Here is a 22,907-nt window from a genome sequence, read left to right as displayed (position 1 = left end):
TGGGCTGTAGGAGCTCCTTCGGAGTCTGTACACCCCTAGCGAGCGCGGGTACCCACTGAGAGTGAGTTATGAGGGTTGGGAGCCCAGAGAGTGATGAGGACTGGGAGCCCAGTGAGTGATTGTTGTCCTAAGAGGTTGTACTTGATTTTTATTTCTTGTTGCACTTAGTTGCTATCTGTCATTGTTGTGAGATCTCTGAAAAATTATTGATATACGGATTACATGAACATGAACTGTATAAAAATTGATTTGACATTAAACTGCCAGATTTGATAGCATGTCTATTCTTTGCTGGAATTACTGGAAATAAACCATAACTGTGTAGCTCGTTACTATCTTCAGTTCCTTATTTATTATTGTTACTTGCTGAGTTGGTTGTACCCATACTACACCCTGCACTTCGTGTGCAGATCCATGTATTTTCGGACATAGCGGGTGTTGATCCTTTCGCGCGGTTGATTTTCAGGAGATTTTGAGGTAACTGTCGTGTTCCGTGGACCTTGTCTCTCCTTCTCTATCTCTTTGTTTACTGTATTTGGTCTCAGACTATTATAGACTATATTTTTCAGACTTGTATTCATATTAGATACTCATGTACTTAGTGACACCAGATTTTGGGGAGTGTTTGTATTGTATTTAAATATTATATTTTCTACCTTAAAGAGAAATTTTGGTTTATTGAGATTTTCGGCTTACCTAGTATCGAGATAGGCGCCATCACGATAAGTTGGAATTTTGGGTCGTGACAAACACAAAATTGACAGGGTATATAAAAATAATAATTAGACGTACCAATTGATGTACTTTTAGGGCACTTCAGCAGTGTAGACTGCTAATGTCTGAAATTTGAATTTCAAACTAATATTCGTAAGTTTTTCTTTATACTAAATAAAAAATCTAGTAATAACAAGCGTATTGTTACAAAACGATTAAAACATTTAATGGCTGAACGAACTCAATCTCAAGGGCATTAGTTGACTTTATTGAATTAGTTGAAACTTGAAGCAAAAGGTATTCATTCTTATTTAAATTCACCTAATCCTCTAAGTCCTTATTGTTGATCAAAATTCAAAGGAGACCAGCGCTCATGCTCATTCGTAACAGTGAGACTGCATAGACTAGTCACTAGTGCACAACCAAATAACTTATGGGGTTCCAGCAAAGCTTAATTAATTATATGAGCCTTCTTAAATCTAGATTTGATATTTAAATTGGGAGTCAACACCATATCCTCTAACTTCCTCCTTTTTGCTTTCTTATTCATACAATGGTTAATAAAATAATTAAGAAATTTGCATGGTGTGAAAAACATCGATTTCTTATGATCATCTTCTACTTCATGTCAGGAAAAATATCTACGGTAATAAAATACATGGGTAATAATCTATAATGATCTTAGTAAAGAAACTATAGTATATCAACCAGTATCTTTAGTATTGCATCGATTTTGCAAATAAAGTACTTTAACTTATTTATGATTACATTTCGTCTATAGACAAACCAAAATTTATTTAATAAATAAAGATGTCCTTATTTTATAAGATTGTAGAAAAATACTATTGAAGCATGGTGAAGTCATTGTCGGAAGTATAGTTGTTAAGTACTTAACTTTTTTGGCCAAGCAACAGCCACACATCTTCTATCTATATAGAATAGGAGAAGCAAATCAATATAATGATGCCAAGTGTAACAATAAAAATTTAAAAGTGTCAAATTTTAGGACAAACTTCCAACAAATTTTTTGTTGGAGATTCAAAAATTATTTAAAAAAAATAAAGAAAAACAATGATAACTATCTTCTATATGTTAGTAAACTGTATTTGTAAAATAATTCTGGAGAAGATAAAATAACATATAAATAGAAATGTAAAAGAAACGGAATTTAATCCGAGCTCATTGAATTACAGTATTTTCTTAAGGAATTTAATCCCCTCCTAGTGCCCAAGGTTGTGGATTATTTCCTCCCAGGATAGAACGAATTACACGCTGGTGTAGCGGTACTTCAAACTTCAGTGTTTCAGCGAACACAAAGATCGGTAGCAAATCACACTTATTCTTGCTTTCTTTGTAGTTAAAACAATGCAGAAGAAATGAGGAGAAGTCAGAAATTCGTATTGAAAATCTGAGAGAATGGACTGGTATTTATAGCCAATGTTGAGCTCAAACTGAAGAAGTGCAACTCTTCAAAACTGAAGAGGTGCAACTCTTCAGAAGGGTTGTTTGTGTAAAACGGCCATAACGTAAATGGCTTTTACAAAAAGCGAAGGGCATATACTGTTCTGTTGGATGTAATATTAATATTCCGTTGTATTTTTACAAAAAAATGAATATTTAATAATATTTATGTTAATATTTACTATTAACAAATAAATTTGGTCCAAAATATTAATAAATCAATCGATCATTTGACCGAATCCGAAGCCGAAGCCGAGCCGAGCGAGTGACGACGATGCGAGGCTTGCCTTCTTCTTAACTCTTTAAGAGCTAGAAGAAGAGCAATTGTATATGTATACCCATCAAAACCTTTTCCTCTTCCAATAAGGGACAATGTCCCTTTGTCAAAGAGGGGAACTCAAATATTATCAATTTCCCTCCATTTCCCATTCACCCTCTTTTAAGCTTAAAAAAACCCAACAATCCCCCCACATGAATGGGAAATGGCTATATCACGGAAATATGCATGAAAAACTGTGTGATTCACAAGCAAGGATTAATTGCATCTGGATAAGTAGGTTTCCTTTTGAACTTTCTGTAGTGAACTTATGTCGGATATATTCGGTCAATCGGTAGATTTGATATCTTTGAACCGTCGAACTTTGGTGTATACCCAGACAACCATAAGTCACACAACCAACCCTTAACCGTCTTTGGCTCTCATTGTTGTGTTCGTTTCAGCCATGAATATCGCATGGTTTTATAAGTGCATAGAGAACTGGCCTTACAAAATTCTCCTTAAAGCGGCTAACACTTCACATTTACATAGGTGATTCCTAAACGTGTCATCCCGTAGATACACTATTTGATATACCCCCGTACCAAATTTAGAAATCATTAAAAAGCTTTAATGCTTTATCCTTGGTACTGAACATTGTCTCATCATGAGAATGGACCAAAATTTTAGTTGACAATGTTGAACCGTCATTAATGACTTTGTTTGATCTCCTTGAACCTAGATCTTGGGATTTCCAGTCTTCTAGGTAGAGTTACCGCCACAGTGACTTGTTCTCGGCCATAGTCCCATTTCCCTCGATGATTACTCAACTACCTCTCTAGTTAGGCCTTTTGTAAGTGAATCCGACACATTATCACTTGACTTTACATAGTCAATCGTGATAATTCCTCTAGAGAGTAATTGCCTAACGGTTTTATGTCTTCGTCGTATATGACGAGATTTACCGTTATACATCACGCTCTCAGCCATTCCAGTTGTCGCTTGACTATCGCAATGTATGCATATTGGTGCCAACGGTTTGGGCCAAAATGAAATGTCTTCCAGGAAATTTCGGAGCCATTCAGCTTCTTTACCGGCTTTATCTAAGGCTATGAACTCAGCCTCCATTGTAGAGCGGGCAATACAAGTTTGCTTGGACGACTTCCAAGATACCGCTCATTCACCAATAGTGATTATATATCCACTTGTAGACTTAGAATCAGTTGAACCGGTGATCTAATTTGCATCACAGTATCCCTCAATCACCACATGATATTTATTGTAGTGCAAAACAAAGTCCTGGGTATGTTCTAAGTATCCCAAAACTCGTTTCATTGCCATCTAATGAGATTGACCTGGATTGCTCGGGTATCGACTCAATTTACTTATAGCACAAGCTATATCTGGTCGTGTACAATTCATGATATACATTAAGCATCCCAACATACGAGCATAATCCAATTGTGATATGCTCTGGCCTTTGTTCTTTGCTAATGCAAGATTCACGTCAATTGGAGTCTTTGCAATTTTAAACTCTAAGTGCTTAAATTTTTCAAGTACTGTCTTAATATAATGAGATTGTGACAGTGCCAGACCTTGAGGAGTCTTATGGATCTTAAAATCAGCAACTCCCAAGTCCTTCATATCAAACTTGCTAGTTAGCATACGCTTAGTCGCATTTATGTTGGCAATGTCATTACTCATTATCAGCATATCATTCACATATAAGCAAACAATGACTATGTGATTTGGAACATTTTTAATGTACACACATTTATCACATTCATTTATCTTAAAACTATTTGACAATATTGTTTGGTCAAATTTCGCATGCCATTGTTTGGGTGCTTGTTTTAGTCCGTAAAGGGACTTAACAAGTCTACATACCTTATTTTCTTTACCTGGAACCACAAACCCTTTAGGTTGTTCCATGTAGATTTCTTCCTCCAAATCTCCATTTAAAAAGGCTGTCTTAACGTCCATTTGATGAATTTCAAGACCATAAACTGCAGCTAATGCCACTAACATTCGTATGGACATAATTCTTGTAACTGTAGAGTATGTATCAAAATAATCAAGATATTCTCGTTGTCTATACCTTTTGACTACAAATCTTGCCTTATATTTATCAATAGTACCATCATCTTTCATTTTTCTCTTAAAAATCCATTTAGAACCCAAAGGTTTATTTCCACGAGGAAGATCAACCATTTCCCATGTATGATGTTCAATATGGATTCTATTTCAATATTGACTGCCTCTTTCCAAAACAATAATTTCGAAGAAGACATAACTTCTTTAAATGTTCGAGGCTCATTTTCCAATAAGAAAGTCACAAAATCTGGTCTAAATGAAGTAGACATTCTTTGACATTTACTACGTCTTGGATGATTAAATGTGCTTTCTTTTGTTTCTTCCTGAGGTCGTTTAAATCCTTCACCAATTGACTCACATTTCTTTTTATACGGATATATATATATTTTTAAAGAACTCAGCATTATCTGATTCTATAACCGTATTATTATGAATGTAGGGATTTTCTGATTTATGAATCAGAAATCGATATGCTTTACTATTGGTCGCATATCCTACGAAAACACAATCAACGGTTTTCGGTCCTATTTTTACTCTTTTGGGTTTAGGAACTTGCAATTTTTCCAAACACCCCCACACTTTAAAATAATTCAAGTTGGGCTTCCTTCATTTCCATTTTTTATATGGAATGGATTGTGTTTTGCTATGGGGTACTCGATTTAGTATCCGGTTAGCCGTAAGAACGGCTTCCCCCCACAAGATCTGTGGCAAACCAGAACTTATCAACAATGCATTCATCATCTCCTTTAATGAACGATTCTTTCTTTCCGCAATCCCATTGGATTGGGGCGTGTAAGGGGCCGTTGTTTGATGAATAATTCCATATTCTAAACATATTTCTTCAAAATGAGATTCATATTCACCACCCATATCACTTCTTATCATTTTGATTTTCTTGTTAAGTTGCGTTTTAACTTCATTTTTATATTGCCTGAATGCGTCTATTTCTTCATCTTTACTATTAAGTAAGTAAATATAGCAATATCGAGTACTGTCGTCAATAAAAGTTATGAAATACTTCTTTCCACCACGAGATGGTATTGACTTCATGTCGCAAATATCTGTGTGAATTAAGTCTAAAGGATTTAAATTCCTTTCAACTGACTTATAAGGATGTTTAACATACTTAGATTCCATACATATTTGACATTTTGATTTGTCGCATTCAAACATAGGCAATACTTCCAAATTAATCATTTTTCGCAAGGTTTTATAATTGACATGACCTAAACGTATATGCCATAATTTATTTGACTCAAGTAAGTAAGAAGAAGCTGAAATTTTATTATTATTCTCAACAATCATTACATTCAGCTTGAAAAGGTCCTTAGTGAGGTAACCTTTTCCTACAAACATCTCATTTTTACTTATTACAACCTTATCGGATACAAAAATACACTTAAACCCGTTCTTAACAAGAAGTCCAGCAGAGACTAAGTTCTTTCTAATCTCGGGAACATGAAAGACGTTGTTCAAAGTACCAGCAGTCATTTTCATAAATATCTTCCCACGTCCTTCAATTTTGGCCGCTGCAGAATTTTCTATAGAAAGCGCCTCTTCGGGTCCAACAAGACCATATATAGCAAACGCTTCTCTAATAGCACAAACATGGCGAGTGGCTATAGAATCAATCCACCACTCCTTAGGATTTCCCACCAGATTGCATTCAGAAAGCATATCATACAAGTCATCAACATCTTCGTGCTTTTCAACCATGTTTGCTTGACCCTTCTTCTTGTCTTTCTTTGGAGCACGACAATCTGCAGATCTGTGTCCAGCTTTTCCACAGTTATAGCAATTTCCGTTGAACCGCTTCTTGATTGGGTTGCTTTTCGGTCCATAAGCCTTCTTTCTCTTTATATCCTCAACAATGTTTGCTCCTATTATTGTTGAGTTTCCACGACCTTTCTTTTCAGCAGCTTTGTTGTCCTCTTCGATTCTCAATCGAACAATGAGATCTTCAAGGGACTTCTCCTTGCGTTTGTGTTTCAAGTAGTTTTTGAAGTCCTTCCACAAAGGAGGCAACTTCTCAATCATCGCTGCAACTTGGAATGCTTCATTGATGACAAGACTTTCAATGAAAATTCTGTTAGTAAAAACAATATAATTAATACTTTCAACATTAGTATTAATTTGACTTATACCTTCAGCAAGGAGATCGTGAATAATCACTTGCAATTCCTAAACTTGGGTAATAACAGACTTGCTATCTACCATTTTGTAGTCCAAAAATTTAGCGGCAACGAATTTCTTTAACCCGACATCTTCCGTTTTGTATTTCCTTTCAAGCGCTATCCACAATTGTTTTGACGTCTCCATATTACTATAGACATTATACAGATTCGTCCTCCAGTCCGCTAAGAATGAAATTCTTGCATAGAAAATCAGAATGCTTCCACGACTCAGTCACGAGAAAGCGTTCATTTTCTGGAGTTTCATCGCGCAGAACAGGAACATCTTCCTTAATGAACTTCTGCAGACTTAAAAGAAACAGAATTTAATCCGAGCCCACTGAATTCACAGTGTTTCCTTAAGGAATTTAATCCCCTCCTAGTACCCAAGATTGTGGATTATTTTCTCCTAGGATAGAACGAATTACACACTGGAGTAGCGGTACTTCAAACTCCAGTGTTTCAGCGAACACAAAGATCGGTAGCAAATCACACGTACTCTTGCTTTCTTTGTAGTTAAAACAATGCAGAAGAAATGAGGATAAGTCAGAAATTCGTATTGAAAATCTGAGAGAATGGACTGGTATTTATAGCCAATGTTGAGCTCAAACTGAAGAAGTACAACTCTTCAAAACTGAAGAGGTGCAACTCTTTAGAAGGGTTGTTTGTGTAAAACGGCCATAACGTAAATAGCTTTTACAAAAAGCGAAGGGCATATACTGTTCCGTTAGATTTAATATTAATATTCCGTTGAATTTTTACAAAAAATAGATATTTAATAATATTTCTGTTAATATTTACTATTAACAAATAAATTTGGTCTAAAAAATTAATCAATCAATCCGTATCCGAAGCCGAAGTCGAGCCTAGCCGAGCGAGCGACAGCGACGATGGCGCGAGGCTTGCCTTCTTGTTAACTCTTTAAGAGTTAGAAGAAGAGCAATTGTATATATACCTATCAAAACCTTTTCCCTCTTCCAATATGGGACAATGTCCCTTTGTCAAGGAGGAAAACTCAAATATTTTCAATTTCTCTCCATTTCTCATTCACCCTCTTTTAAGCTACATTTAAGCTTAAAAAATTCCAACACTATATAGAATAGGAGAATCAAATAAATGTGATGATGCCAAGTGTAACAACAAAATTTAACAAGTGTCAAATTTTAGGACAAACCTCCAACAAATTTGGAGATTCAAAAAAATTTTTTTAAAAAGAAAGAAAAATAATGATAAATCTATCTATATATAATACGAGAAGCAAATCAATGCGATGATGCCAAGTGTAACAACAAAAATTTAACAATTGTCAAATTTTAGAACAAACCTCCAACAAATTTGGAGATTCAAAAAATATTTTAAAATGAATTGAAAAAACAATAAAAAATGAAAAAAAGTAACAATGTTACAAACTAAAATTACCTACTCAAAACGGGTGAAGACTGGTTTGGGTTAATTAATTTCTTTGTTTCTTTTTTTAAAATTATTTTCGTTTTCTTTTTTAAAATAAAAAGTTTGTTTATTCATTAAAATTCAGATAATATTATTGAGAACAATTGAATAAAATTTAAAATAAAAATATATTTCAAGAGTAATAAAATATATATCTTCTATTATATTACAAAAAGAAAGCAGCACACAAAATATTAAACAAAGTAATATGCTAACAAAAATTTCTATTAATAATATAGTAATATTAAATATTGGATAATATAATAAAGACAAATACAGAACAAAAAAGTTATTCGATGACTATATAAGTCCCTTTAATTTAATACAGATTTTATTCATTAAAATTCAGACATTATTATTATTTAGAATAATAGAATAAAATTTAAAATAAAAAAATATTTCAAGAGTAATAAAATATATATATTCTATTATATTATAAAAATAAAGTAGTAGATAAAAATATTAAACAAAGTAAGTTGCTAATAAAAATTTCTATTAACAATGTTATACTACTAAATATTGGATAATATAATAAAGAAAAATACATAACAAAAAAGTTATTTGATGCCTATATAAGTCCCTCTAATTTAATAGAGATTTTATTAATTAAAATTCAAATAATATTATTGAGAACAATAGAATAAAATTTAAAATAATTTTTTTAAGAGTAATAAAATATATATCTTCTATTATATTACAAAAAGATAGTAGCAGATAAAAATATTAAACAAAGTAATATGCTAATAATAATAATTTCTATTAATAATGTAATAATACTAAATATCAGATAATAAAAAGGACAGCCCGGTGCATTAAGCTCTCGCTATGCATGGAGTCCGGGGGAGGTCTGGACCACAAAGGTCTATTGTACGTAGCCTCCTGGTCACATGACAACAACTTTACCAATTACGTCAAGGCTCCCCTTCAAAATATTGGATAATATAATAAAGAAAAATACAAAACAAAAAAATTATTTGATGATTATATAAGTCCCTTTACTTTAATAGAGATTTTATTATTGGGCATATCATATTGACAAATAAGATGACAATTGAAATTTATTAAAGTAATACGATCTAATATGTTCAAACAATTCTAATCATAATTTAATTTAATTCATATTTTTATAAATATTGACCGCGCATCGCGCGAATACGACTACTAGGGGTAAAAAAAATTGAACCTATTTCTTGTTCAACTTTGAGAAAGGATAAGGAACTATATGGCATTTAAGCCAAAGATTGAGGAGAGGATGAATGATTTTCCAATTTTCCCACTAATTAAATTAATATACATTAACGGAACATTATTCATTATCAATCTCAAAAAATTAAAATTTCATAAAAGGGAATAGCCTTTTCTTTTCTTTTATTTTCTTTTCTGGTGGGAACTTTTAAAATAAAAAACGTCATAACAAAAGTAACATATGTACGATTAAATCTAAAAAAATCTACCACCAAGTCCGCATAATGAAAATAATTAAGCTTCGTTGACTTATAAAAATACTAGTTTGTGTAAGAAAAGGAATACCAAGTCTTGAAAAAAAAGGATTACCAAGTTGATAAGTCTAATCTGATCATATCCAAAATTTTATCTTTTTTTTCGTCTAAACAAAAATATCTAAAATAGTTAGGAGAATTTCAAACGAGATTTTATCGAAACCATTGCACACTACCCATAATTGTAAAAACGAAATATGTCCGAATTTAATTATGCTCGTAGGCTTTAAATGCATCCAAACGATGGGGATCTGGAAAAGCATATTCTTAAACCAAATCTCTGTTATAATTAGCTATTAAAAAGATTCGTAAATGAGGAGTGGAAGTCAGCCAAAGGCCTCATCATTTTGCCATGTGATTGCTTCAGCTTTTCTCTAACTTCCTTCTAATTTCGTGCGCCATTGGCATAATCGGGACGTCAAGTTTTTGAAAATTTACATTTTGGTTCAGATTTCTTGATTATGTGTTCAAAGAATACTTTTAATAAGTGATCAGCTAATACTGTCTTTTAAATTAATTATATTCTTATTTAGTGTAGGTGTGTATATAATATCTAATTAATTTTCATGTTTGATATGTATATCACGTGACATCAAGATACTCTACAATATCTTCTCATGATTATTGTGTAGTTAATATATAAATAATCTTTCTTAACAGTCAATAAATAAAATTAAAACCCGCTTTGTTGATGGCGTGATAGTCAATTACTATCCTTGTCCATGTTATGTGACTTTCTACATTAGTTAAAAATAATAATATGTATATGATTTTCACGAAATTGACGAATTTAATACGTTTAACTACTCAATTATAAATTTTGAGATGTTATTTTCTACATCAAACTATTTTTTTCATTATTTTATTTTACATTATTATTAAAATAAAACTATAATCAAAGTAATATTGGAGTCCCTTCAGGGACATCCAATAAAAAAAAGCTAGTACTATAAACTTCGTAATTCAAATCATAATGCGATTGGATAGACTATATAGTGGCATTCGTAAGATGCATATACTCCATCAATTATTTTGCGTTATACTTTCGAAGTTCAATTTCCCTTAAATTAAAGATTGATCATTACTTTTTGACATATTTTTAAAATTTTGGAATTGAACTTCTATTATTTTCAGGCAACTAAGAAAATCTTCAAATAAGATTTTAAATTATGATCTTATATATTTCTCTAACATTGCTCTTCCTTTAAGTCGATTACTAAAAACTTAGATGCGCACTACTAATTTTTAGATAAAATTTAAAGAAAAAAATTACAACACAAACGTCATACGTCCTCATCCTCCCAAAAATATCTAATGGCCAAACTTCTCCTGTCCTAGAAGCATTCTTTTGATTTTTTTTTCAAAATTAAAGTATTTGGCCAAGCTTTTGGAAGAAAAAAAAGTTATTTTGAATAGAAGCATAAACAACTTTGGAAATATAAAAAAAATTAGTTTTTATCCAAAATACTTTTTTAAAAAATAAGTATTTTTTAAAAATTTAGTCAAACATTAATTATTATTAAAAAAAAATTTTTAAATTAATTAATCAAATATAAATTATTTCTTAACAAAAATACTTTTGAGAAAGAGCATTTCTCAAAATAAGTTAATTTTTGCGGCTGGACCAAAATAATCTATAGAAATAAATTGGTGGACCCCAAAAAAGAAAACCCAAAAAAGAAGAGTGGGTCCGGAAGCCATGGATCGGAGCTTGAGGATCCGCACTTTATGCCATCAAGGGTGGTGCCCCCTCCTTTCTTCATTTTAACTTCACTCCAAACACACGTTATTTCCTTCTTTTCTTACAGTTTCTTCACGACTTCAACCATCTCCATTTCTCATCCTCTATATCTATATGACTGACAACAATAACTACAAACCAGTATAATTCCAATAGTATGGTATAGGTAGGTTTGTGACTCGATCTCACAATCTATTGGTTGTAAGTGGACGGCTCTCGCAACCGCCGCCAGACCAACACACTCTTACAACATATGCATAGTCAAAAAAATAGCCTTGTAAGTAAATGCTTGTGTTTTGTTCTTCGAATCAGTACTAGGCAGGTCTTTTTCCTATCTTATCCACTATCATGTTTTTCTTTTTTTGGTTTTCAATTTTCTCTCATTTTTTTTTGGAAATGGGTCTATCTTGAATTGCAATTTTCTTGTGAAATGGCGAGTTTTTACCCTTTTTTTTTTTATTCTTCTTCTGTTTGTTAGGTGAATTTTACTTTTTGAGCTTAATTAGAATGTGATGTTGCTCATCGAATATTCTGATTGATGAATTCCTTAGATACATTTTCAGTTTAGCTGTAATGGTTTGTGCTAAAAGGTGTCTCTTGTAAGATTTGAATGCTTTGGGTTGACATCAAATTCACTAAAGCTAAGAACTTTTAACCATTTTCATTTCAGCAGTGATGGTTTTTGGTAAAAAGTCTCTTTTTGAAATTTGAATGCTTCGGATTGACTCAATTTAGGTAATGGTGTTGGAGAGTTAGTTAAATAATTTCTTTTTCTTTCCCTTTTGGATTAAATAAACCTAGATTGATTTTCTGGATAGTTCAATTTGCAGTGTGTTATCTTTCGTGTTGGCTATAGTGCAATAAACACTTTCCAAAATGGTAAATTTTTAGTTCATCAGGTCTTTACCAGGCAACAACTTGCTTTATTGCGTTATACAATTATGAATAGTTTTTCCTTTTCAAAATAGATTCTTTCATATGGAAACACTTAGAAGGTGTAACTCAAGTTTTGCTTTTCAATAGTCTGAAAAAGATATGTTTAAAAGACTCTGTAGTGCTGAGTTATAAGACTAATTTCCTAGTCTTGGAGAATGAAATTTTGGTTTTAATCAGAAACCGTCTATCATTCCAAAATGGTAATTTGGTTTTAGTTAGAATACAATCGTTATCAAGGTTTGCACAGTTAATAGAGCTAGAGAACGCTGTCGTGGCAGTGAATCAAGGTATTTGTCGTGGTTAACATGATGCTGTATGTTAGCATCAAGATGCTAAAACATAGTGCTGTATGCTGTGATATGGTCTCATGCTTTCTGTGGGAATCCCTAAGGTTTAATATTATTTTCTCCAGGAATTTCTTGATTTAGAGAAGACCTTTTTTCCCCCTTTTTATTTAATGGTTTCCCACCGCCTTATAATTGGGAAATTTATGAGATCTACAGTCTGGATATATAAATGGCTGTACTTTTTGCAAACTTCTATAACAGTAGCTGTAGACATTAGACAAGTCAGTGGTCATATATCTTTCAGCTGCTAGTGTTTAGAGAATACATTTCTTTGTATCTCCTCTTTGTATATAATTGATTACTTTTGATCTGCAGGTTAAATATATCTTCTTACTTCATCAGTTTGAGCTCTCCTGTAAAGCGATTATTGGATTTAGATGAGAAGAGCTGCAATGTGCTTCTCGCTGTCACAGTTTCCTCGATGTAGTGTTCATACCTTGACTAACTCATGGTGGCAAAGTTTCCACCATATAAGTAGGATCGGTAGGGGAAGCATTAGCTCCAAGGTTCTTGCCTCTGGTAAACATGGGCTGGATGGTAGATATAATAGTACTGAGAATAGACAGACGCTAACTACAAAAGCCGAAGGGAAAAACAAGGCTGCTTTTAGCAGAAAAACAACTATCAAGCATGAAATATTAGATGAAACAACAACTTCTAAAGTAGACATATATAATTCAGAAGTAACTGAAATAGGATGTACTAAATATGTTGATATTCGACAGACAATTGCTGAAAACAAAGATTTGGCCAAACTCATGACTATTATCATTTTTGATATTGAGACTACTGGGTTTAGTAGAGAACACGAAAGAATTATCGAGATTGCATTGCGGGATCTTCATGGGGGTGAAAACAGCACATTCCAGACATTAGTCAATCCTGGACGTAGTGTTCCGAATTCACATATCCATGGAATTACTACTGGTATGGTCAATCGACCTGATGTCCCCAGGTAATTTATGATAAATATTGCTGGGTTGTTTCACATGCTTCCTCTATCTCATTGTTTCTTGACTTTTCTTCACATAATCCTATATGAGATTTACAACTTGTCTAATTAAGAGTTCTCCTTTGAAAGAATATATTTGTCAATCTGATGTTGGGTATTGTACTGAGTCCTGCTTAATCACGTGTCTGATATCTGAATGCACTATGTATAAATATAACTAAATGACAATAAGATGCTTTCATGGGGTTTTCTCTTGGAAGCATACTTCTTGTCAACACCTGTTCATTACATGTATAATTCGGGTTCACTCTGCTAATGTGTTGTGCTATTGGCTTAATGGGTGGGCTTGTATGTCATAATGCATTATTTAATTTCCAATGCTAAGGAAAAGACCTTTATTTGAGAAGTGAACTATCCGACAGATTAGTGCATACCTTGGTGAATTACTCTCTAGATGAGATTATGTACTTTCATATTTGCCCTGCTCTTAATCATGGATGTATATGCCGATAATTTACTAATTATCAGACAAACTTATAAATAAACTAGACTCAGTGTCGTGAGAATTAAAACAGCCTTTGGCTGAATAAAATTAAAGTAGCATGCTGGAAAATATCAATTTACTTCTATCTAGAATAGGCTACTGTATGACTCCCTTTATGATAGTGGTATTGAAGCAAGGTAATAGCTCACACCATGTTCTGCCATACCGGTATATCACCTCATATGTATTGTTTGAATCTGTGGTGTATATCCTTTCTTCCTTGCCTTGTTATACATCATATTGTGTCTCTTTACTCTGATGAACAATCCTGGCTTAAATCATATCATCGAAATTAAACAATACCTGGTTGTGCAACTTCAATCATGAATAGCTAAGTCGTGGAATTAATTTTCTTTTTACGGAATTCTGGTCGTAAGACCTAGCAAATTCGAAGTCTCAAATAAAAGTTCTGTTCTCTCCTTGGAGATGTACATGCAGAACCATCTTTTGACTGAATTATACAAGAGCCAAGAAAGTCAAGTGGTATAACATGACTCAACTATTCACACACACATTGAATGGCCTGTCTATGGTGTGGAATAGAGACTATATGTTCCTTTTACCCTTGTTTGGGAATAAGTTTCTTCTTATAATGCGCGTATAAAATATCCACCTTTGGCTGGTTAGCAGAGAAGCTTGTGATATTCTTTTATATAAGAACAATATATATCTGTTATATCTTAATCTTGAGGTTAGAGTTATTTTGCTCTCATACTCTGCTTTGCATTTTTCAGGATGGGGGACCTCATTCCCATCTTATTGCGGTATGTAGGAAGCCGCCAGAAACCTGGTGGATATGTGGTGTTGGTGGCGCATAACGCTCGCGGTTTTGATGTTCCTTTTCTAATTAAGGAATTCAGTAGATGTTCTTTAGATATTCCCTCAAATTGGTTGTTCGTTGATACTCTTCCTTTGGCACGTGAAGTCATGAAGTCCGGAGGTCTTTCTACTTGTCTAAATTTGTGTCTTTTTATCAAAAAATCCAATTGCTTTGGAAGTTCTTATCTTGATATTTTTTACTTTCACTTTCCAATTAGGCACAAAGGTTCCTCCAAAAGTCTCTTTGCAAGCTCTTGGTCAACACTATGGGATCCCATTAGTTGGTTCAGCTCATAGAGCCATGGTGGATGTGCACATGTTATCAGCAGTTTTTCAACGGCTGACTTTCGACCTGAAGTTGACAATCCCTTCTCTTATTGAAGGGCATTCCTTTTGGCCATCCGAAGTAGGCAGCTCAAAGAAGAAGAAGAATACTGGCTAAATATTATAACCGTGCTCAGGTAGTCCAAGTAGTCAGCTGTAACAGATTCTTTTTAGGGAAGTTTTTACTGTAAACAAGTGATAGAATTAGCTCATTCTTCCATTAAAAAGGCTGGTCATAATCAACTGTTGTTTATGAGCCTTGGCATTGATCTTTGCCATTCTTGTATTTAACTTCTCTTTCCCTACTCAGGAATTTGAAAAATCATGTTTCATTTGCAGCTGTCAAATGGTTTTCTTTGTCTTTACTAGTATCTGAGATTGGCAATATGTATTTTATATACCAATTTCGGTCCTAATTATTCAGAGGATTCATCATAAGCAGACTAATTTTATGCTGTCTTTCAACTTATACAATCTTCTTTAATCCGAGCTTGGGATTGGTAAGGAACTCAAATAGAGATCGAAATGTACTAAAAACATCTAACTTTTGACTCTCTTCACTCCTTAGTCGTTTCAATTGGATTTCAAAGCCAACGTTGATGATAATTGTGAGATGGAAAGACCACATCGTTGGAGCAACTTTTTCTATGACGGAGAGAGATCTTCACAGTAAATTATGATATCCATAATCGTTGTCCCTTTGTTAGTTCCCAAAAGTGGGGAAAAAAAATACCTACGACTAACAATCTTTGAATGTATTATGTCATCACGTTTGGTCGAATAACAAATTTTATATTTGGTCTGAATAACTGGACAGTCAGTTTTCACCAGAATACAAACAGGGAATAAAACATAGAGAAATTGCTCTCGTTGAGAGTCGAACTCAAGACCTCCCGCTTACTAAACGGGTGCTCTAACCAACTGAGCTACGAGAGCTTCTGATGCTTGTGTTTGGTCTGTAATATATATATTTTGTGTCTCACCGGTACACAGCCTTTTTTTTTTTAGCGTAAATCAATCTGACATCTATGACTCGAGAAGCAAAAAGTGAATCCTTGTCAATTTTCATTTCGTGAATCTTTGGAAGAGCAAAGAATGGAAACCCTAATCACTCTCACTCCTACTAAAGTTTTTGCTTACTCATAAAGGCCTTTGTCTATAGCCTCTATATTAATCTTAGACTATCGACAATTTCTGTAGTTCTTGTAAAAAAATCGTACCATCTCTTTATGTCTTTCTACTTGTTTAAATTTGTCTTTCTTTGAAAAAATGTTACCACTTGGGAAGTTCTAATCTGGATATTTTTACAAATTGCGTTCAGGTTCAAAGAAGCAGCTCAAAGAAGAAGAAAAAGTACTGGCTTAACATAGAAACCATACTTTGATTATCCAAATAGTCAGCTGTAACAGATTCTTTTTAGGAAGTTATTTCTGTATACAAGTGATAGAGTTAGCTGAATTCTTCCATTTGAAAAGCTGGCCAAACGGACGGAAGGTTGCTTATGAGCCTTTGCATTGATCTTTGCACTCTTGTATTAATATTCTCTTTCTTTACTCAAGAATTTTAAAAATCCAGTGTTATTTGCAGCTGTAAAATGGTTTTCTTTGTCTTTCGCACAACTGAATCAACTAAACTTCAATCCAGACTAATTGATTTCGACAGCATGAATTTTATATACCAACTTTGCTCTTCATGTTCAGAGGATTCTTCATAGATAAACTATTTTGCGCTGTTTCTCAACATATGCAGCCTTCTTTAGTATGCGCTTGGAATTGGTTATGCTTTATGGAACTCACGGAGTCACTGAAATGCACTAAAATCACCTCATTTTCACTCTCTTCACTCCTTTGTTGTTTCAATTGGATCCAGAGCCAATGTTGATGATGAATGTGAGGTGAAAAAACGACATTGTCAGAGCAACTTTTTCTAGTATGAAGAGAGATCTTCACAGGAAATTACAATATCCTCTATTGATGTTCTTTATTACTTCCCAGGAGTGGAAAATAAAGGATTTAGACTAAAATCTCTGAACATATCACAGTCAATTATTCAAATGGAAAAGAATACAATCTGTATTACCATCCGTCAGGGCGAATATACAATTTTTATAGTTGGTCTAACTGTAAACGTGGTGCTCTAACCATTTGAGCTATGGGACCTTGTTTTTTTCTTTTACTTTTTTTGGGGGGGGGGGGGTGCTTTCATTAGAACAACTAAAAATGAACATAAAAGATGCTAATTTGCTTTCATTAGAACAACTAAAAATGAACATAAAAGATGCATAACCAATCTGCAGGGGTTCATCTAAAAATGTATGGCCGTAGATACAGAATACGATATATTGCCAGGCATATAATGTCAAGACATCAAAATTTTCCTAGGGTAAAGAATAGTATTATGCTCTCTAACGATAAATGCTCTATACAGGATCCCTGGAGGTCTATTGATTTCTCGAGTATACAAACCTTACCACTAACAAATACAGAAAAATTAAAGGCACTAGCACAAAAATGATATGGGCTAGCTCACCTCATTCTTCCACTTGTCACAAATGTGTCAGCGTGCCTTCATTATGTAGTATTGTGAATACAACATTATGCAAAGTTTGTAGAAAATATTTTCATGAATCAGAATAATATCTCCTTCAAAATTAGGAGGACCAGCATTATGAAGCACATGATTACTAGAGCTGTGGCACACATGACCATTCCACCTTGTTTCTGGGATCGTTCAGCCTGCAATCCAATCAAGCCCAACATAACATTAAATGAAATGACTGCCCTAATCAAGAAAACATTAAATGAAATGACATATCAGACTGTAAAGCTGGACAATCTACGAATTAGAAGGATGCAATGGAGAAACCACGGTGAGACCTTTTGCAGTTGTTTAAGACCTTCCTCAACTGTTGATGCAACATTTTGAACGTTGTAGTCTATCCTATCTACGATAGTACCCTGTATTTGGACATTAGTTAAGTACACCAATAACCCGTGCTGAAGTACAACTTGGTGATTATGAAAAAGGTGTTGTCAGTTCAAACCTGGTCTATCACCAGAACTGACAGATCTTTCATAATTTGGGCAAGTTCATTGACCGATTCAACAACCTACCATATAAGCACATGAAGGCTAAGTTAGAAAACAACGATATGCACATTTCAGGTAACCACTGAGAAGCAGCAACCAATATCACCTGCTGTATTTCTCTCTCTCTTTCGACAGTGAATGCCTCGCTTTTCTTTAGCTTGGCCATCTGATGCTCATTAAATCCCTGGAAAGACATTTAGTACAGTCAAAGTTTTCTCGTGAGAAAAACTCTCCAAGGTATCTCCTAAAACCATTCTTCAAAGGCAGCAACGACTTTTAAGGATGTAAAACCCCAACGACCCTCCAACCACAGCCATACGAAATAACGAGAGTTCCAAAATGAGAGAAGCCAATCAAACAAATATCATAAAAGATTAGGCTCTATTGCCAAAAGTAACTGATGTTAAAACAACAATTAATGTTCTTTCTTTACACCTTAAGCGTTCACCTGAGATAGTACCGGGAACATTCAGTCCCCACAATACTGCTTCAGCTGGTATCGGAATTAATCAACTCATGTCTGATCACTTCCAACATAACACAAATAGTTGCCTAATTCTCATTCATATAGAGCGCATAGTGCATTTTATTGGTGATGCTCTGTTTTACTTTGCTGATCAAGCATTGGTATTAGCACAACGAAGGTATCAGACCATTAGATCCACATCTTCCTGATTACATTTGCAGGAGATGATCCCAAAGAGAAGTAAGAAATCAAATTTATATATATAATACAAGTTGCATACCAAGTCATCCAAATCATCATCATCCCTTCGAGAATGGCTCCCATTTAAGTTCATTTCCAAGTCAACTCCATCTGGACCCTACATGAAAAGGCAACATTTAAAGAAAGTTTGCAAGGATATATTTCAGGAACGCAAAAGGAAAAACCATCCTAGAAACACAGGCAGCATGCTGATCAACCATCCATAAAATAAGAGTATAGGCAGAATCAACAGTTTAGCTAATATACTCTAGATAATGTAGTTGCAGCACATGGGATGTTATAATATAGGATTTTGATCCATAAAATCTCAACTGCAAATAAGACTTTCTCCTGCTAATACCTACTACTAACAGATTGTGGCTCAGGCCAAAAACTACGTGTACACACCTCTTTCTGCTGCTGGAGCCGCTTCAAATAAGTAGATTGTTTTTTGCGAAGCTCCATTGAAAGGCTTTGAAGATCTGTAGCAAGAGAGCGCTGTCATAGGAATATCACATTGTAAGCACAAACACAGTATGCAATTATTTCAATCAGAATATTGAAAATCAAGAAAAAAATGTAGTTTAAACAAACACTCGTTAGTCGTTACTAATGAAACTGAATATCACATTGAAAGACATGCCCTTATCAAGTTCTTAAAAGTAGAACACATCACATTTCTTTGTGAAGTTTCCATGTCACTCCCTCTTCCCGAATCAAGTAAACCAATCCGGCTGTAAGTTTAACAGTAAAATATTGGCATGAATACATAATCCCAGTTCAAAAAAATTGAATATATAATTATGTTGCGTTTGGTAGAAAAACATTTAATATAATAATTTGAACGTAAGAAGTGAGGAAGTTGCTGAAAAGATGTCACATCAAGCTTTAATAATATAAAATAATGGTTCTGCCAGAAAATTGAGGGGGGGGGGACATCCCCTCCCTCTGTCTATGCCATATACCCCATCCCCATTCTCCAATTGTGAAAGTTTGAAGAGGTTAACAAAAAAAAACCATCATCTAACAAGGTGCGAATGGAGAGATGCAACAGGATATGGTAGTCTTTCAGCAGAGCCAAAAGAAGAATTTGTTATTTTACAAACTTCTTCCACAAAGGAAACAAAAAGTTCAGGCTAAAAGTTAAAATCCAAATTAGAAGAAAACAATTGTTTAATGGTTGTGAAGGCACACCTGTACATTTTTCCTAACATTTGAATCCTCAGAAGGACCAGCTGCAGAAAGTCTTTGCAATTTTTTTTCTGATCTTTTGAGAAGACCAGTTATTTCATGGGTAAGAGCCTCAATACGACGCTGATCTTCCTTACCATCTCCAAATGATGGCATTAACGCTTTAGCATGAGCTTTGGCTAGCTCAGCCATCTTTGTTCGAACCCGTTGCACATTACCCGTGATTTCTTCTGACACATCCACCCACGCTGGCGGTAGACCTACTGTAACTGGACCATTACTGCAGCAGGGAAACAGCATGAGATCCAGAGTAGGGGGAACTATTAAGGACATCCATAAAATCTAGGAAGTAAATATTTGCTCAAAAAGATGTAGGAAGTATATAAAGAGAAAAGATATTAAAATTTAAGGAAGCTGCTATAGGAAACGGTTCAAAGGAGATTTAAATGAGAAGAATTTCTTTTCAAAATTTATAATATGACAAATGACAGGGCTTCATCAAAAGTTTATATTTTAAATAATGACTAGGTATCCCTCTTCAAATCTTTGCAGTTGTTCCAGTTGTAATAAGCTCCATACTTCCTCCATGTTTCTCTTTTCACGAAAAAATTCTGCACTATGCTGTAGACATAGATAAACTTTCTTTACTCTTGCAAATCCAACCCCAAGCAGCAAGAGATAGGAAGTTCAAAGTGCCACTTAGAACTATGGATGAGGAATTCTAACGATCCAGGTGCTCCTTCTGTTTCAATACATGATGCCGGGGGTGTTAATGGAGGTCAAAAGAGTGTGGTTAAACCTGATCTACAAAGAGAAAAAAGTTGGACTTGACTTCACAGGATTCTCAAGTATGTGCAACATGTTTTTCTTGAATGTTTCTTTATCTTTTGTTTTTTAGGGGCATGAGTATCCTCCAATCTAAAGATGAATTTTCAGGGGCGACGGTGATAATTTTCCTGTTGCAAATTGCACCACACTAAGCACAAATCGAGTTAATTATCAGAACTTCATCTGAGTAAGCTCCACCAATTATCCTCCTTCACGACTAACTGAATAAGCAAAACTTCATTTGAATGTATTATATAGCATCAGTGCACTCATCAATTCAATAAACTCTTATAGGAACAAGAAATTTGAGACATGATTAAACCATTAAAATTACACAATTTGTAACAAGAAAAGTTAGCAACTTGGACTTAGCAATGACTAGCACTTCAATCACCTATCATCAAATAGTTGAGCTTTTCCTCGGCATATATCATAATAACAGGAATTAAACAAATAAGTTCCCGATGCTATCCGTTTAAAGTTACTTCCAGATTTTGATCTAGCACAAATAGTCCCAAAACTTATAACTTTGATACACGTCACTAACCAAAATAAATTATTTGGGAACAAATTCAGAGGCAATAAGTGAAAATTCAAGGACCTATATGCAAACCTGGAGGTTCCGGGATCTTCTGTACTGAGAGGAGCATACGATCGATTGGAATTAAGCAACGACGTCGTTGCCAATTCGATCACCGGCCCACTACCATGACCCGATGACGTGGACGGCGAAGAACCCGCAGGGACCCGAACACTTCTCAACGCATCTCTATACTTCCTAAACAATATCGTTCTATTTCTCGACGCCATTGACGTTTCTGCACAGAAATCAATAAAAATGCCTACAGATCACTGATTCCTCTTCTACTTAGATCTGAAATTGAAATTTGTTTGTAGACGCGTGTATCATAATCAGTCCGGGTTTGGATCCAACTTGAATTAAATTCCGGATCTCTTGAACGGAGATCGGTGAAATGGAATTTCCGGTAATGATGGAGTCGTGTTAAATTGGGAGCGAGTTCGAAGCTTCCAACTTCCAAGCTAAGTTTTGAGGAAGATGAACCAAAAATGAAAGACGAACCGGGGTGGGGGGTTGGGTGGGGTTGGTGGTGGGGTGGGACACGCACTTTTGATCGGGAGTGTTGATCCAGCCTTTTATTTAAAAAACAAATTTATTTTAAGTTATAAGTGTAAATAAAATAGAAATAGAGAAAGAAACTAAAATATTTATAATAATTTCATTGTAAGTATATGCTTAATTTTATTTTTACAATACTAATTAACATATACATTTGATATGAATCGCTATTGATTTGCTATGAGATATTACCAATGTACGTGACATATTCATACTAATAAATTATAATACCACCCCCTAATGTAATTTTAATAACAAAATTATACTAAATATATATATATTTTTTAGAGATTTTAATCATTTCAGGTATATTTTAATAACGATAAATAAAAATTTATATATTGTTTAGTTATGAATAAAAAATAATTCTGATATATACTATTACTATATCTATAGATGGTCTTCAATTTGCAACTATCAATTGGGCAAATAGGAAAAGAAAAAAACATTAAGATAAGTATTTATTATTAAGATGCTACTTGTTTTCAATTTGTGTTGGTTTGGGCTAAAATAATAAAGAACATTAAGGGCTAAAATAAAAAAGAGCATTAAGAGAAGTATTATATTACGATATTTAGGACCTTAGCGGTATTAATAACTCAAAAGAATTACAGAAGAAAGAACTTTATATAATTGGATGCCAGAGAA

At 34.0% G+C, this 22,907-nt stretch overlaps 2 protein-coding genes and 1 non-coding gene across 3 annotated transcripts; 1 reads left to right on the top strand and 2 right to left on the bottom strand.

Moving 5' to 3' along the window:
- The first annotated feature begins 11,365 nt into the window (after positions 1-11,365).
- LOC107760281 (exonuclease DPD1, chloroplastic/mitochondrial) lies at positions 11,366-15,654 on the top strand. The gene is made up of 4 exons (XM_016578311.2): positions 11,366-11,662; positions 12,984-13,623; positions 14,899-15,104; positions 15,202-15,654. The coding sequence occupies exons 2-4, from the start codon at positions 13,046-13,048 to the stop codon at positions 15,423-15,425; spliced, it is 1,008 nt and encodes a 335-aa protein (XP_016433797.1). The 5' UTR covers positions 11,366-11,662; positions 12,984-13,045; the 3' UTR covers positions 15,426-15,654.
- Positions 15,655-16,169: 515 nt separating this feature from the next.
- Positions 16,170-16,243, bottom strand: TRNAT-AGU (transfer RNA threonine (anticodon AGU)). Its single transcript has one exon. It is a non-coding gene; the product is annotated as a tRNA-Thr (tRNA).
- A 1,691-nt stretch (positions 16,244-17,934) lies between these two features.
- On the bottom strand, positions 17,935-21,931 carry LOC107760280 (syntaxin-43-like). The gene is given in 8 exon segments (NM_001324673.1): positions 17,935-18,042; positions 18,184-18,264; positions 18,351-18,416; positions 18,503-18,580; positions 19,143-19,220; positions 19,511-19,600; positions 20,297-20,573; positions 21,735-21,931. Coding segments are annotated over 8 exon segments (975 nt in total).
- Positions 21,932-22,907: the final 976 nt, after the last annotated feature.

This window comes from Nicotiana tabacum, chromosome 19 (assembly GCF_000715075.1).
Source record: "Nicotiana tabacum cultivar K326 chromosome 19, ASM71507v2, whole genome shotgun sequence".
Taxonomy (NCBI): domain Eukaryota; kingdom Viridiplantae; phylum Streptophyta; class Magnoliopsida; order Solanales; family Solanaceae; genus Nicotiana; species Nicotiana tabacum.
This window is presented reverse-complemented; position numbering and strand designations above follow the sequence as displayed.

Excerpts from the sequence above, each read along its gene's own strand:
- LOC107760281 (XM_016578311.2), top strand. The coding sequence starts at position 13,046 with ATGAGAAGAGCTGCAATGTGCTTCTCGCTGTCACAGTTTCCTCGATGT. Across the intron at positions 13,624-14,898 it reads AATCGACCTGATGTCCCCAG|GATGGGGGACCTCATTCCCA; the intron begins GTAATTTATGAT and ends TGCATTTTTCAG. Across the intron at positions 15,105-15,201 it reads TGAAGTCATGAAGTCCGGAG|GCACAAAGGTTCCTCCAAAA; the intron begins GTCTTTCTACTT and ends CTTTCCAATTAG.